The following is a 17,108-nucleotide window of genomic DNA, read 5'->3' on the forward strand; positions in this document are numbered from 1 at the left end:
TATTTTGGTGCCAAAAGTGGCACCCAGGTAGTCACTGACTTTTCTGACGTCTGCATTCTTCCCTGCCCTTGTCAGTTAATATTTTTGTCACTATTAACTGCTCTAATCTCTCTTCCTGCATCAGTTGGCATGAAACTTGGGGCTACTATCTCACCCATTCAAGGAGAGCAGAAGCTCCTGTCTTGCTGTTGTTCTCACCCAACTACTTTTTTTTTTTTTTTTTTTTTTTTTGGGGGGGGGGGGGGGGGGGAAATGTACTGTAAATCCTGCATTTTTAAACATACAGCTTCAGTCCAGCAGTACATTCAAAGGAACATTAGTCTCGCTTGACTGCAGTTTTTTGCTTTCCTCTTTCACAAATTGGGACAAGAATACTTAATATAGCTCCTGGTTTAGTATGTTTGCAATCACTATTCATTCAGGTATAAAGTCAAAAGGATTCAGGTTCACTGCAATGTTTACCACCAATGCAGAAATAAAGCAATTTATTTTTGATAAAATAGTTATTAGTGCAATACATCTTTAAAACAGAAGAATGAAATGACAGTATTTACACATAACTTAAGCAACAAAACCAACTGTGGTCTGAGGTCATTTTAGTATTTTTAAAGTAAAAATAAGGCAAATTAAAATCCCACCACTGTTCTTGGTCCAAACTAATCAAACTTAAAAATTAACGATTGTCTACACATACTGTTAAAAAGTACATCAGTTTCTAGACAAGCTCAGACATTTCACAGCAGAAAAAAATTCCAGAGTTACAGAATTGTTCTTTTCTTAATTAACATGTAGATATTTTCAGAAGGCTGACAGACTTCCATTTCTCCTGGCAGAGAGACTTTCAGTGGATTGTATTTCACCTACACAGGTAGAACTTTCTTCATCATGATTAAAGCAGTCGTATGTGCTCAGCAAAGTACCATTTGCTGCTCTATCATCTTTCCGTAAAGAGACGGGCAAATTTGCTAGGGTGAAACTAACATCTTTAAAGGCATGCAATAAAAAGATCCCCACAATAATAGTGAGAAAGCCACTGAAGGTGCCAATAATATCATCAGCCGCCATGTGTTGCCACTCCTTGAAAAGGATAGCAGAACAAGTTAAAACAGATGTTGTAAAGAACACGTAATATATCGGAGTCACTATTGAAGTGTTGAATATATCCAGAGCCCTATTTAAATAGTTGATCTGCGTGCTCACACAGACAATAAGGCTTAGCAGCAGAATCCATGACAAGGGATGTTTCAGTACTGGTTTTCCTGCAAAAAGTTCCTTTATAGCAATGCCCAAACCTTTTACACAGGAGACTGATAATGCTCCAATTACAGAGCAAATTGTTATGTACACAAGAATGTTGGTCTGTCCATGACGAGGTCCCACCACAAATATTAGAATTAAAGACACAATGACAACAAGGGTTGCGAAGACCACAAAACCTGCAGTTGGGAAAAAGATTGTTATTTACATATATGATCAGAAGCTTTTGAGAGGTACCACGAAAGCACATATTAAGCACATGACTGATTGACTCAACAAGCAGAAAAGCTCAGTGATGCTTTTTATTACTCCAATATCGAAGTTGAAGTAATTTTTAGTTAAAGTATGAATGAAACTCATGTATGTTACATTACCATTCCATGACAACTAGAAAGTTAGATTACAACTAGAAAGTTAGATTGTTATGTTCCCTTACACACAGGCTCAGTGAAGCGTAGAGGCTGCTATACAGGGCTTGTGCCTGAATGCTCTTTAAAAGTATTTTGGCAGAGTTTTGGCAGGCTGCTGCATTCATCATTGATTTCCAATAATCAGGTCATCCCTTAAGAAAGATCAGGTTTTCTAATCTCTGGGCTAGACCGTTCTGTGTGTTTAAAATTGCAATAGTCTTTGCATATAAAGCAGTTTGTAGATGTGTATTTGTGAGTGCCTCATCTTCCACCTAAGCATAGCATATAGTCTCACAGAATGCTTCTTGGCAGAGATATATCTACCACAGAAACTTACTCATTTTAAGAGGGCTTACAGAGACTGACATTTCAATTAAAATTTTTATAAATTTTATTTTTAAACAAATGCAGCAGCATAGCTGGATACCATCACCTCGGGGTCATACCAAGACACTTTGTTCAAAGCCAGAAAAGTTCACTGTCATCATGCAAAGTTCCCTATGGAATTTGTCACAGAACTCAAATCTCTACTCCATTTTGGTAACATAAAGCAGACATTGACGTATCTTCCTGAACTTGAAAGCACTGGTAACGAAACTATAATAGAGAAATTATGGACTGTTTAGAGAAAAATAGGCATACAAGTTTTCCTGTATTAACTACTTAAGAGAGAAAACCAACATTTTTCTTACCTGGATCACCTAATTTGTGGGACATTTCATTCAAAGTTTCTACTTCTTCCTCTTGTGGAGCATGAATCACCATCACAGTTGATCCCAGAATACTCAGCAAACACCCTATTTTTCCATGTAGATTAAGTTTTTCATTTAAAAAGTAGGATGACAGAATGGCACTAAGAAAGTGGGGGAAAAAAATAAGCATGGAATTAGTACTATTTCATTACTTTGCTTATCATCTTGCAGGTTATTTTGACTGCACAGATCTCTTGTATACTCCCATATGCAGCTTTCAGGGAGCTGGAAAATTAGTAATGTCCATAGATCAGTTATGGTAAATCCACTGATTGATTAAGCATATACTTAAAATAACTACATAGTTGATTTTCTGCCTCAAGATACTCACTATGGAGAGAACTACTTATTAATATCTGGCATCTCCCCAAGCAATTTTTTTCTTACGCTACCTCCTCACACATTGCATGGAAAATATTACACACTTTATGTATTTAGAAACTAATTAAAATGATCTTTAAAACCTTTAATTAGGAATGAAAATATTATCCTTCCGTAATATAACATGTTTTCAAAATGCAGAAGTTTTCACAGGTTGAGGTGGAGATGCATTGCTAGAACCATTCTGAAGCATTACCTTACTTCATATTTGGAGAGATTCAAAGTTACTCCCAATATTCATAAGCATTCTTTATTCATAGAGAAGAACAAACTGTATCTAAGTTTCTTACCTTACAAGAACACTGAGAGCTCCTAAAGGAGTCACTAATGTAGCTGGTGCAAAAGCATAGGCAGCAAAGTTAGCTACTTCGCCAGCTCCCACTGCAGAGTAACAATAATAATAAAGTTAGGCTGTCTTACGTAACAAACCTGTGAATCACAGCAAGTGTTCCTGCAGACACAAATGCGTGGTAGGGAACAAAGGAAAATTCTAACTATGGTGTTCTCCTTATACTGTTAGCTGAACACAAAACCTCCATTAATGTATTTTATAAAACAAAAAGAGGTTAGGGGACAACAAATACTAAAACGCATTCAGCCAAATTAGAAGAGATGCTTTAATTTGGTGTGTATGTCGCAGCTCCCCAGCCTGCTAACACAGGGTATTTTAACTTTTGAATGGAGAAAATCTGCACTAGCAGCCTACAGTACACATAGTTACATGAATATGACCAGTCAGTCCAGAGCTTCAGTAAGGGGAGGGGGGGAATGGGGGAAGAGAAAAGACCTTCATAAAATAAAACATCATCCCACAATATACTTTCTTATAAAGAAACTTGTTTATCTAAACACTTCTGTGCTAAGACAGTAGAATGTATATGCTAGTGCAAGTGAAACAAGAAATCTGTCTAGTTCCACTGCCCAACATGAGAAAAAAAAAAAGTTAATGAAAGAGCTTCTGATGTGAGAGAAAGTTTTTAAAATCATTAGGGTTGCATCCATCAAATAACCAGACAGGAATTCTATAGCACACAGCAATGTTATCTTGCTCCTTTCTTGTAGCCACTGCTGCCAGTTATGGCACATTCTTTTTTTTTTTTTTTTTAATTATATAATGCAAATTATATTTTTGATTCTTACTTGATAGAAGTCCAGCCCACCACAACCACTCTTTAAGGTATGCATGGCCACCTTGACCTAAAATTGAAAGAATGTTTATTGCTCTTCTTAAAACACAGATAAGTAAACACTGAGCACCGTTACTGATAGACTACAAAAACTGTTTTGATGATGTTATGTCCTGAAAAAGATGGGCAGTGGTTTGATACTTAGCATCTATAGTGGGAGGAGTTGACATCAATCTTCAATCAAATAGATGTGCAGAGGTCTCCAACAACCTATTTTGAAAACTACTTATTTCATTTTTATTGGAAGTGGCACTGGTAATCATATCAGCTTTACCCTAAAAGAGAATTCTTTTACTTTAGCAATAGCAAAGTCTAAATTACATGTTTCTTAAGAGAACCATTTTATGGAAATGATGCTTGACTTACAGGGCTTATTATATGTACAAACATGTGCAGTGTAGTGACACTTTCCTCCTCTGAAACAGGAAGAATTCTGTATCCCATTCAAAACTATCTTTCAGAAGCAGAGATGAGAGGTACTGAATTCAGAATATTCAGATTCAACCTTCTGAATGATCTAAGGATACTGTAACCATTCTCATATGCTACCAGGAGCATCCTGTTCCCAACTCACTATTCTTCTGCAGTTCTGACCTACTGTAAATTCATTCCTTTCTCTTGCATATATTTGGAGAGAGTAGAGGAGTTAGTGGCTTACAAAAACCTTGCAGATCTTATACTAGTTTTATCTCTGTGGTACACAGAACTCCAAATACCTTTTTACTAGATACTTAAAGCAGGCATCTCATCTACCAAATACAGTCAGCTATAGGGGAAAAATATAAAATAAAATAAAATAAATAGTGCTAGTCAGTGTTTTACTGGTTGAATCAACTACATTGAGGAACTGATTTTCATCCCTTTGCCAAATGGCATCGACTAAAAGATATTAAATATTATTAAATGCAGTTCAACAAAATAAAGCTAGAGTTGTACACAGCAGTCCACTAAAATGGACTTTTCTGCTTTACTAAAGTATTAACCCATCACTGAAACCAAACGCCATTCCTGGCTTATTCTAAAACTCTTCAGCAACTCCACTTTACAGACTTTTCAGAAGCAATTAGTTCTATACATGATTTTTAGTTGCCTGAAGCAATGCTCTGATGCTCAAACGCAGTTATATCATTTAAAATTATTCTTTCAGGAGTACAGAGAGGTAGGTAAGAGATTCCTAGTTCCAAGTTCAATTTGCAAATACAATTCACAGTTAATTGACATAAAAACAAGTAGTTCAACAAATATTCTCAGAAGGCATAAAATGCGAAGTAAATAATATGCATCACACAGAGTTAGATGTATCTGACTCCAGAAGAAAAACACATCAGCTGTATGTTCTAGGTTTCAGATGCCTGTAACCAACAAAAAAGGTCAAAGCAAGATGAGAAATTTAGTAATCTGCTAAACAGTAAAGCTTAAACAGTAGCAAGTTTCTTGAACATGGATTTACCTGCTCTCATGGAGCCTTTCCTAGCTAACCGGAGGAGGCCCTTCTTCTTCAGAATGAAACTTCCTCCAATGAAAATGCTGGAACTCATAGCCAACACCAGACCAATATAGAAGTCATATCTTCCACGAGTTTGGCTCATCTCGTAAAACTACTAAAGACCATCACATGGATCAGTGAACAGCAGAACTTCTGTTACTCAATACAAAATGATGCAACACCAAAACCTGAGCAAAATACAGAGATCATAATTAAGCTGGCAGAAATACGTATTCTCTATAGGAAAAAACATGAACAGCTTATCATGCATGACTCTAATGCAGACAGCCCATGCTTTTAGAGAGGTAAAAAAAAAAAAAAAAAAAAAAAAAAAAAACACACAAACCAAAAATCCTCAGCAATCTTTGAAATAAGGATGAGTGGCTAACAAGTCTGAACACATAAAAGGGCATATGACTCATTATTATACTGAAACTGAAATCCCAATCAAACATGAAAATGTTTGAAAAAATTATAACTTTTAAGCATGTGGTCTATTTCTCTATTTTCTATATACTCAGTTCTATATCCTGCATATTGACACTGATCAATTACTTACACTGAAATTAGTTTATAACCGAGTTTGAGGAAAACCACAGCATCTTCCATATAAATCTGCTAGAAAAAAAATGAAAGAGGTTAGAATAGGTGCTTAATCATAGGGTAGCTTGCCTCACATAAACAAGCTTGAGATATATGCACAGGCAGTTATCCTCTCATTAATCAAAGCGAAACCTGGAACCAAGGAAAAAAAACCCATCTGTTGATGTATTTTACAACAAATTTCAAAACTCTGTATGAAACATCTTTTCAATTACAGCTCCAGTAGCAATTATGAGTTTACTGTTGAAAAGCTTTCACTAGAATTGCTAAGATTCCAAATTTAGTTTTGTGGGACCTTCAACAACAACTGAGCAGAAAGTCATCTATTTTTAGAACAAAGTTTTTGATTCTTGACCCCTAACTTGACAAGAAAATTTACATCAGTGTATCTTTTCTCCTGAAACATACAACAAGCAGATAGTCTCATATTTCATCTAACATTTAAGATTTTGAATTTATCTCTCTATATATCTCTATGAATTGTCTTTAAACTGAAAGATCAACTCAAAACATTTATTTTCAAAGTGATTAATCTCTCCACAATGTGACAGGAAATTAAAACTATTTTTAGGCTTTGATTTTAAGACAATTGATAAATATAGCAGTATAGAGAACTGTTCTAAAGAGAGAAAACACCTATCAACAAAACAAATTTTATTTTCCAGGAACTCAAATCACAGAGATACTGAAACTGGCATTTATTTCCTTAAGCAATTATTTTTCAGATACGCAGAAGTGTGGCGTGTGATGCAAGTGACATTAACAAGCTTTTGATTTGAAAGAAGCAACGGGCAAAAAAAGGGGGGGGAAATAAACGCTTCCATTTCAGTGCTTATTAGAATCTGATTTCTGAAGTTCTTAGGTTGAGATATAGCAGTAGCTTCCCCAAGCAGGAGTATGTTGGCAGCATCAAGACATTGTAATATTAAGCATGCCCTTCCCTGCCAATGAGAGGGACATACCACAGGGAGTCTAAGACTTGGAACAGTGAACTTGCTTGGCAGACTGCAACACAATTTTACCAATTCCTGCATCTGTTTCTTCAAAAGCTGTCTTCTCTGTACTACCTTTTCCTATCTGTTCTTGCTTCCAACTTTGATTAATCTAGTATACCCCCAGGAAAACCTGGCGGAGAACTACAGGTCAGTAAACACTCTAAAACTGAACAAAGTCTGACTTGCATCCAGTTAAGTTGTGAAAGAGAACAGAATAGTCCCATCTGATAAGCACTCAACACAGCCTTATTTAAAATACTGTAAGGTCAACAGTTCATGAACATCTGAAATCCTCTTTCCTTTATCTTTGAATAGTAAGTTTTAATATCTTATTTTGTAAGAAATGAGACAAAAGTGAAATACCAATTACCTGTAAGGGTCTGCTTTCATTTTCTAGTGACTTCTTTTTAAAAACTACACACAGATTCTTGTATGATACAAAAACTCTAGTTATAACACTAAATAAGAGTATTATTACTGGTGTAGCTTTTTACTAAAGCGAAAACTTGCCATACTGACAAAATCACTTTCTTTTTTTCTTTCCCCTTGGCTTGCCTAGCTTTGCCTACTCAAAAAGATTTCTGTCAGAAGTAAAGAGCGTAAGTTATTCCTGTCCTGACATCATCCACTGCATTTAAGAGACAAGGCAGGAAGCACAAGCTGCTTTCCTTTAGAGAAGAAGAATTTGATTGCAAAAGAATGAGAAAAATTTGCAAACTAACAGACAGAAGGCAATCTTGTGAAGTTAGACTTAAAACACCCTAAAGATGGTCCACTTCAAAACTGCTAGTTTTACTTTCCTGCAAATCCCATAGATTTTTTGATTCTCTGTCAACCGCTTTGTTAAATCTTGTAAACAATTCTCAAATTTGGCACACTTCTTTGACAAAAAAAAAAACAAAAAAAACCTGCTAGCTGTACTTTCCAAGTTCAATATTTTTCTCCTCATCCTGGATATGGTCAGTCCAATTTCTGCTTGGGCTGGATTGCCATATTTCTGTTTATACAGAGGTCTACATCTGGTGACCATTTGTGTAGCACAGTCACAGCGAACCGAGTTCCTCTCTGATGAGATCTGGTTCACTTTGCATATAGAGCAGATAAATTCTGCATGTGTGGAATGGACATGTACAGCTGCAAAGTCAAAGCAATAAAGCAATAGCAGGCACATGAAGTTCTACATTTCAGGGGAAGATATGTATTTTAATTAAAATCCTAAGATTTAGCAAAAGAGGAACAACTAGTGTGTCTTCACAAGTATCATCTAGAGAAAATGTCGTTTTCTTTTCTTTGGAAAAGAGATTAAATGAACAGTTTCTGGAATATATATTCCTCTCTAGTTTCAGCTTCAGGACATCAAAGCTGTCATATTCCAACAACCAGGGCCACCACTAAGTTGTACACAAGAGAGAAGCTAGAAGATTTAAGAGGAAAACAAAGTTGGCAGTGGCTTCAGTTGTATTTGGTATAGTTTTGCAAAGGCTCTTTAATCAAGTTCACAGCTGATTTAACACACAGAATATTTCATCCATACAAGACTAGCAGCAGTTTCATGAAGGAATACTAGCTTACCACTCTGACTTCAAAGACATGAAGGGATAAGATTTCCTACCTGCACAAGGAATAGCAATTATAATGCCTTGAAGAATCATCTATTTACAAACTGCCTGTGGATCATCTACTGCTATGAGTCATAACTCTCAGAAGGTAAGAACAACATGGGAAAGGTACCGAATTTGAGGGTTAGCTGGCAGGGAGAAATGAAGGAGAAAAATCTTTTGAGGGGACTTCTGGGACATAAAATCATTGCGACCAACCACAAAGTTTACTTTTAAGATATGATGAGGAGCATCACAAATGGCAAATAAAGCTGCAGACAAGAAACAACCTGTCTAATCTAAAATACCAATGAAACACTTTCTCTGCTCAAACTCCTCCTCTCCCCAAAAGCAGAAAACATACACACACAGAGCTCAAAAGATGTTAAATATTTATTCTATAAAATAAGCACTTTAAATATTCAGAAACACTAAAATGCCAATATGAAATAATGTGTTATAATGTGAGGGAGTTATCAGTCAAAGAAAACGTGTTCCAAGCGAATCCCATTGTTCAACAGCAACAATTACAGGTAGTAAAAGTAATATGAGGAAGTATTCTAACTTAGGCTACCTGGTCACCAGCTCTCATGAATAAATAAAGAATTTTTCCTTCCAGAAATAATCTAAATATATGCTAAACTATTTAAATGTTAGAATTACGCATTTTGTCATCTAAACATTGATCTTAAGTGTGAATGGATGAAGTCACTGAGCTAGAAGGAATCTTCAGAGGCCATTTACTTCAACCCATTGCTCAAGTGCAGCATCATTCACTGCTTCTCTTTGTTACAGACAATTCAGATATGTAGAAATGTCACAAACATCATCCCAGACATGCCTCACTGTTTTGATACTGTTACAAACTCATTATTTAATCTAGATCTTCACTTTGACTGCTGAAGCCTGCTGTTGTCCACACTGGATTTGAAGAAGATACAACTCCCTCCATCTTTGCACCAACATCTTATTTTATTTTGCAAGATAGGGATTTTGGGCCTCCCGCTGAGCGCTCCTCTGGGTCCCTTCCCAACAGCCCTCACTTTTTATGGAGTGCAATACCCCAAACTGTATACCATATTTTAGCTGAGTTCTTGTTGCTTCTGCAATACAGCAAGAGACTATACTTCTTTTTATATAAATCCAGATGGGTGGTATTTTGCCCTTCCTGGCAGTAATCTACTGTTGATAATCTTTAACTTGTAGATTAGTATAACATCTAAATTCTTTCCTACAAAACTACTTTTTGCCAAGCTGCATTCATATAGGCAATCATTCCTGCCTAGATACAATAATTTTTACTTATTCTTTATGACAGCATCTATTTTTTCAGAACAGTCTCCAGTTCATCTGAATATGTTGCCTTTTACACACTGGCAATCCTTTCCTGCTCATCCATAAATTAAGTATTTCTTTGCCTTTTCATTCAGATCACTAATATAAAACAGCACAAGATTTAGACATTACTCAATGCAAGAATTTCCAATAAATGTCTGTTTTGACAAGAAATTAGTAATAAGCTATTCCGGATACAACCATCCAGCATCTTTTGTACAGTTCTATAGTATTTTATTTTCAATTCTGCTTATTAAGTTTTAGGTTTCTAACCTTGAATTAGAGCATTTATTTAATGTCTTCCTATCCATAAGCTTTCCATAGAAGAAAAGTAGGTTGAACCACCAAACTGATTTTTAACAAACTTACATTGACTATTACTTGCTCCCTTGTTTCCCTCTACAAGAATACAACTACAGGAAACAGAAACACTCCCTGACAACAACATGCAATTCATTGCTCAATTATGAGCCTTTGGAAGAATCTTTATACATACCAATTCTGTTCTGAAATCCAGAGGCATTTGCTTCTTAAAAAATTCAATGTGAAGTTTCTAAAATTTAAGTTAAAATAATATTAATTGGCATTTTAATAATTCAGTGAAAAAAAAGTCCGTAATTTCAAGTTAATCTCATTTTCATGCAAGACAAACACAAGACTGTACTGTCTCATCTACACCTTAAAAGGGAAAACATCTGTTTTTAAAACATCTGAATGACAAATTAGCATTATTTTTAAATTTGATCTTCCTTAGAGATGTCTCACCATAAATCTTACAGTTATTTCATGCATTTTGCTTTTCACTTATCAAAGAAAGGAACTTGAGATCCAAGTTGTTCTTCAAAAGGTAGTACACTGAAGTGGAAGTGAAATACTATTCCAATCCTTTCAATTTTGTTCTGTAACTTAAGTGTTGAGGCATTTTTATTACAAAAACTATAAGGTTCTAATTATTGGGTTTAGTATTGTGAGTTTTTAAATACTTATATACAGAACTCCTATAAAAAAAAAGAAGAATGAACAGATATTCAATAAGACTACTAAAATTCCCCCAAACAGCCAATTTTTCAATCCAAGTCTTTTTCCTCAACTGTGTTCTACTCACTCATGAACCTTTTACATTTTTTAAAACACAAAGATAGAAAACTAAATACTATGTTGTACCTGTTCTTTAAGTCAAAAGAAATGCTTATTCAAAACAAACACATGCATCTTTAAAAGACTGAGATGCACACATACAGCATCCCAAGATTCTGTATAAATTATTCAGGAAAGAGTACCTACTTTGCACCTTAAGTCTGCTCAAATGCAGATATATTTTTCAAGATTTGTCAACAAGGTTGAATGAGTGTGCAAAGTTGAACAAATTATTTACATACTACATAGGCAAGCTAAACTGTTAAATTATATTTATATAGATAGGCATCTTCAGAATTTGTTGTATTTTAAGAGGCACTAGCACAAGTACTCAGAAAGTAAAAAATACATAAACATTTTAAAAGTTGCCTACTTGCAGAATTTTACTTTAACAGTGGAGAAACTTACTTCTACATAGCAGATTTCCATTAATAAAACAAAAACAACAAGCATTCCATTTAGAGATACTGGGAAAAGTATCTCTAAGCTAAGGTAAGAACAATTTTATACTAGAAAATTTTTGTACTGCTTATTCTTTTCATTTCTTACTTGGATGAGTCACCAGCACAGGTTCACTAAAATTTTACCTTTAGAATTTAAGATGGGCAATTTCAAATGTAAGATAACTTAGTAAATTAAAAGCCAAATCTGGACTTTAGCTGCAGTTTTTCCTTTGACGTGGCCTATAATGTTAAAATCTGCTTTTTCTTTGCTAGAATTTTATCTTGAGAAGAATTTGTAACTTTTAATGAAAACAGAACCAGTACAATGCTTAATTCTAAGCATGAAAATACAAATCAAAATTTACATAATAATGTCCTACCAGTGAACTGTTCCCTTTTAGGAAAAAGCTACATACAATGAGGCATTGAGAAAGACGTGGGATAACTTCCATTATGTTTTAATTTCAAATAGTGTTAAAATGACTGCAGGAAAATGAAGAACATCAAAGGAAAGAAAGTGAGGAAATCAGGGACTGAAGTGTCAGACCCAATCTGTATCTTCACAGTAGGAAAATGAAACAAAACATTACTCTGAACTAAAACCCAGAGGTAGAATCATTTTTTTTCCCCCTGCTTCAAGTTAAAACACAACCAAGATTCTGAAGTTCTGTTGATCTAGAACCAAACTGCACAAACTTCAATTTGCAGCTAAACCCAGTCCTGGAGCAAACCCATGACATGCTGGTTCAGCACCTGGTAACAACACGAATGCTTCACTAAGAAGTAGGAAGACTCAACAGTTTCAGTACCACTAGCACACTGTAACTTTCTAATTCTGTACTGACTAGAGTCTAACAAACATCCACAGTTTTTTAAATTATTATCATTATCACGGTCTCCAGAGCCAAAAACAAACCAACTCCCCACTAAGTAGAAACCAGCACCACAGAAGGCTCCTTGGGCCGCAGTAGCCAGGTTCAGCTCACGTAGCCGTGACAGCCACCCGTAATCGCCATCATCCGCTCTAGGGAAACCTGGCCCCACGAGAAAACCGAAACACGGCTCGCCCCAGCCTACTCTCTCCTCACTGACGCAAAGCGTCCCCGGACATGGCGCGGGGGCGGCAGCCGGGGGATCCCTAGGACAGCACCAGGAATGCCAGGAGGATGTGTGTGTGTGTGTGGGGGGGGGGGGGGGGGCAATAAGCCACCCGGTGAGGCGCTGCTGCCGGGCGCCTGAGGGGGAGGGGGCACGTGGGCGCGGGGACCTGCCGCGCGCCCGCAGGCGCCGCCCTCCACCCAACGGTTCAACCCCCTCCCCAACGGCTGCCCGCTCCGCCTCACCCCGCCCTCTGAGGGGCCGGCCGGCCGGATACGCCGCCGCCCTCCACTCACCGAGCCCGGCACGAGCCGCCCTCCCCCCTCTCTCCCCTGCCCGGTTACCTGCGGTCGCCGCTCCTCACATCCCCGCCGCGAAGGGCCCCGCGGCCGCCGCCGCCGCCGCCGCACGCGGACAAAGAGGAGGAGAGGGAGGGGGGGGAGGCCGGAGCGGGCGGTGGGAGGGGCCGGCGCCCGCGCGCTCCGCCGCCATGAGGGGAGGGAGAAGGGGGGGACTGGCCGCGGCGGGGAGGCGGCGAAGGGCAGCGAGAGACGAGAGCCGGCCGCGGGCCCCGACCCGTCCGCCCCGCCGCGGCGATTCCGGCAGCGCCCGCCGGAAGGGGCGCGGCGCGGCGCGGCGCTCCACCCGCCTCCCACCACGTGACTCCCCCCCGGGGCGGGTAAACCCTTCCTGTCATGTCGCCGGCGGGGAGTCGTGCGCGGCGCGGCGGAGGGCCGCGCCGTTCCCGTGACGCCACCGCCGCCGGCTCCGAGGCGAGGCGCGCCGCACCTGCCGCTCCCCAACCGCCCTTCGCCAACGGCCGGGGCTGCTCGCTGCCCCGCGCCTCCGCACCGGGGCCGTCCCGGCCCTCGCCTCGCCCCCAGGCGGCGGAGGAATTTAACACCAGCCCTTTCTGAGACGGTTTCTGCCTTTTCCTCGGGGGATCCCTTTCATTTTTTTTAGACTGTTTCACGCTTTCTAATCTGAGTGCTCGCACAGCTAATTTCCTTCTCCACAGTTGTGAATGGTTCAAAAATACTACTAGTTCCTACTCGAAGCTCGAGTAACTTGAAGCTTGAAAAACATCTAAACTTTGAAACCACACAGAATAAAGGGAGAAAAAAGACATTTCTTACATTCTTTAGTAAATCGCACCACTTCTAAACACTCATATTCCACACTCAATCCATGCTCCACAACCAAAACCACTTCAAAGTAATCACACACAAAGTACAATTAATGTATGTAGTTAGATACAAGTATTTCTACTCAGCTTATGATGAAGGCTCTTTGATGCACGCAATTGTAAACAAGTGGCAAGCTTAAGACTCAGAGGGCTCTTCCGCTTCTTCGGAACTATTTACACTTTCCAAAGCTGCTTTGCAATGTTAGGTGTAGATAACCTACACTCCCAAAATACATGTGATAGCTCCACAAAGAAGATGCGACTTTACCTTTTCAAATACAACTGGATTCTGTTTTATTACCTATTTACTGACAAGAGTTTCTACTTGTGTTTCTTTCCTCTCTGTTTCCTGTTGGACAAGCCATGGTCTTCGGAAGTGGCTGCTTCATTTTAGTTCAACTTGGCATCAAGAATGGAGAAGTGATCTTGGCTTTCCCTCATAGCATCCCCATAAAACGGCTACTCCTGAAAACACTATGCGTTGAATTCCTTCTCATTAACTGAACCAGAATAATCCCTCACTCTGTCACGTATTCCCTATTATATATAGGTCAGCCAGAGCAAACAGATAAATTTCAGGCCTACTTTATTCCCAAAACCAAGATTCTATTACCCAGTTGAAGACTAATCTGGTAGTCATGACATGAAATTTGCACTTGTGAAACAGTTTAATATATTCATATAAACTAAGTAATATGCAGTTATTACCCAAGTAAAATGCCAGCCTCCTACTGTGTATATGTGTTTTGCAAGATACAAAACCTTTAAAGTCTTTGAAAAAGTTTAACACCTAGTGAAAAGGATTCGTTAATGCAGCTTTAAAATGAATTTAAAAACTAACTGTACCAGCTAAAACAGTACCGTATGCACTGGAGTACCCATATCTAAGTTCAAAGTTTAAAGGTATGATCATGACAAATGTTGAAAACGTACACACGTATAACTGTGTTGAAACAATAATAACGCCTAAAGTAAACTTATGCTTCCTTTCTTACTTTCCTCCCTTTAAAAAAGACTCAATCAACTTAAGAGAACACTGAAGGAAACAAAGAATAAATATCTTAAACTATTAACTGAACTCCTTTAAGTATTACAAACTTAAAGAATTCCGTCACGAGTTGTCAATCTCTGTGTTCATGTTCTCTCAACTAGTTCTGCTTAACATTTTCTGATCTGTTCACACAAAATCATGCAAGTATTAAAGTGCTTACAACTCATCACAGATCACTCTACCTCTTTCAAAGCAGAGGTTGTGCTCTGTAACAGCAACATTCAAAATCTCTCTTGAGTAATTCATAACAGAATGCAGTATTGCAGAGATGCTTTCAGAATATCTGGATATTTTAGCAAACCTCCAAGTATAATAATGATAGTAACTTATCTAGCCTAATCTGTTCTTCTAATATAACTCAGTCAGCAAAACAGTCTACCTTTGTGCTCACTGTATTTCACAAGAAAGGTCTGATAGGGTAGATATTTTTGCAAGGCTCTGGGCAGAATTTTTTTCATGGTTCCATTCATCTATTATTTTTATAAACATCTCATAAAGTTTAAGAAGTACAAAGAGCAAAAATGGCACCCACACAACTTCAGGGAACATTAGCAGATATTCTAGTTTGCATTGCACACTGGCTGACTCTTGTGCAATAATTTTCAACTCCATATACATGGTGAAGGGATTGCAATGAAAACCACCACAAGCCACCTACCCAAAGCTGCTCTAGTACACAGTCCCGTGGCAGAATGCTATAATCTGATAGAGTTTTAAAGCAACCCACAAGGCATGTTAAATTCAGTGAAGTCTGTACGTGGCAGAAACTTGACTGTGGAAGCCAAAAGCTGCACAAGGTCTTTGGAGGTCACATCCCTGCTGCATTTAGTGAGGAGGGCTGAGCCTAACCACGAATCTTGGTCTCTTGAGTCCATTCATAGAACAGTTTCATTGTCACATAATACAACTCTTCTGATCCCCTCTACAAGGGACTGCTTATGACTGGGCAGCTCTTGGAACACAGAAGCCTCAAAAAAATCAACAGGACTTTTCCTTTGGTAAGAAAGAGAGAGGAAATGGCACTATCAGATTTTGATCTTTTTAGCACTGTTCCTCTATGAACTGCATGAGTGAAATACTTATCCTTAGGGTCGGTTTGTGCTTATGTCACACTCTACCAGTGATAACACTAGTGCAGATGGCATACACTTCCTTTTAGCACAATGCTGCTTTAGAAGTCTAACTCCAGAGCTGCACAAGAACAGAACAAAGTTGAATTTTCCTGCAAAAGATGCATTCCTAAAATACATAGTCCTAATTCCTATTCAAATAATTCAGAGAGTCTGCATGTAGACAGGAAAACCTCTCTTGTTTTCTAGTTTTTCCATCTTTGTACATTGCAGTAGTATCACTGTCACCTCTGAAAATAAAATTGCAGCTAGATACACACGTTAAAGAATCCACACCAGTGTTTTTCACTGCATAAAACATTTTGTTAGTGAGGAGCTAATTTACTTGTTTAAAAACAACTTTTAACGTTGGCCTGCAGTAGCACTGATGTATCCACTTATAAAGTATAAAGCCTGAAACATACTTCCTGATCATGAATTCTGCCACTGAAAAGAAAAAAAAATCCTCAAGTCATGTTTGTTTGCCTGTACCTGATGTGAGAGCACAGCAATTTATATTGAGGAAGTATGAATTTCAATTTTCTAATTGATTCCTTCTGTAGAAAGCTCTCATGACAGTGAGTTAGGCTGGTGACGTGGACTCCCCTTACATTTGCTGTCACTTCATGCACATCCAACTATGGAGCAATAGATCTTTCTACAAAAGCCATCTGTTGCTAACCACTAGACAGTGTACAGGAATGCATGAACAGAGAATATGATAACTCTTAAAATGCACAGTTTAAGGTGAACTCAGGCCTGACAACATTTTTTTTTCAAAGCTGAAGCGTTCATTTCACCTGTGAACAAACTTCAGGGCAATTAAGACATTAAGCTATAGCTTGTTGTCAGACACCACTATTTAGTGACAAGAGTCCTCAGTGTGGCAAATAATCTGTGCATGGGAAAGAAACTTCTACTATCAGTAAAAGCACAGCTGCTGTTTTATTGAAGGGTGAAAGAAATAGTTCCGGCTCATGAATTGAGATAAGGCCTTATGACACCTAGATGTGTGGGAAAACAATTATTTTTTTCTGTAAAATAGGAGGAATCACAAAACAAACATTGAGCTAGAAATAA

At 38.2% G+C, this 17,108-nt stretch overlaps 1 protein-coding gene across 4 annotated transcripts; it reads right to left on the bottom strand.

The window, feature by feature from the left end:
* Positions 1-457: 457 nt before the first annotated feature.
* On the bottom strand, positions 458-13,291 carry NIPA2 (NIPA magnesium transporter 2). Of its 4 annotated transcripts, none has more exons than XM_062601556.1 (8): positions 13,027-13,291; positions 10,501-10,557; positions 6,033-6,088; positions 5,438-5,661; positions 3,941-3,997; positions 3,091-3,181; positions 2,360-2,520; positions 458-1,436 (listed from the first exon to the last, which is right to left on the bottom strand). In XM_062601556.1, exons 4-8 carry the CDS (start codon positions 5,574-5,576, stop codon positions 799-801), a joined length of 1,086 nt encoding a protein of 361 aa, XP_062457540.1. In that variant the 5' UTR covers positions 5,577-5,661; positions 6,033-6,088; positions 10,501-10,557; positions 13,027-13,291; the 3' UTR covers positions 458-798. The 4 variants fall into 4 exon arrangements, with proteins under 4 accessions (XP_062457540.1, XP_062457541.1, XP_062457542.1 ...); XM_062601557.1 differs by having other exon boundaries at positions 6,033-6,091; XM_062601558.1 differs by lacking the exon at positions 10,501-10,557.
* Positions 13,292-17,108: the final 3,817 nt, after the last annotated feature.

The sequence above is a fragment of the Rhea pennata genome, chromosome 1 (assembly GCF_028389875.1).
Source record: "Rhea pennata isolate bPtePen1 chromosome 1, bPtePen1.pri, whole genome shotgun sequence".
NCBI classification, from domain to species: domain Eukaryota; kingdom Metazoa; phylum Chordata; class Aves; order Rheiformes; family Rheidae; genus Rhea; species Rhea pennata.

Coding starts and splice junctions, on each gene's coding strand:
- NIPA2 (XM_062601558.1), bottom strand. CDS start 5,576: ATGAGCCAAACTCGTGGAAGATATGACTTCTATATTGGTCTGGTGTTG. Junction 2,521..3,090: donor GCTCTCAGTGTTCTTGTAAG/GTAAGAAACTTA, acceptor CCACTTTCTTAG/TGCCATTCTGTCATCCTACT. Junction 1,437..2,359: donor CCACAAATTAGGTGATCCAG/GTAAGAAAAATG, acceptor TCCCAACTGCAG/GTTTTGTGGTCTTCGCAACC.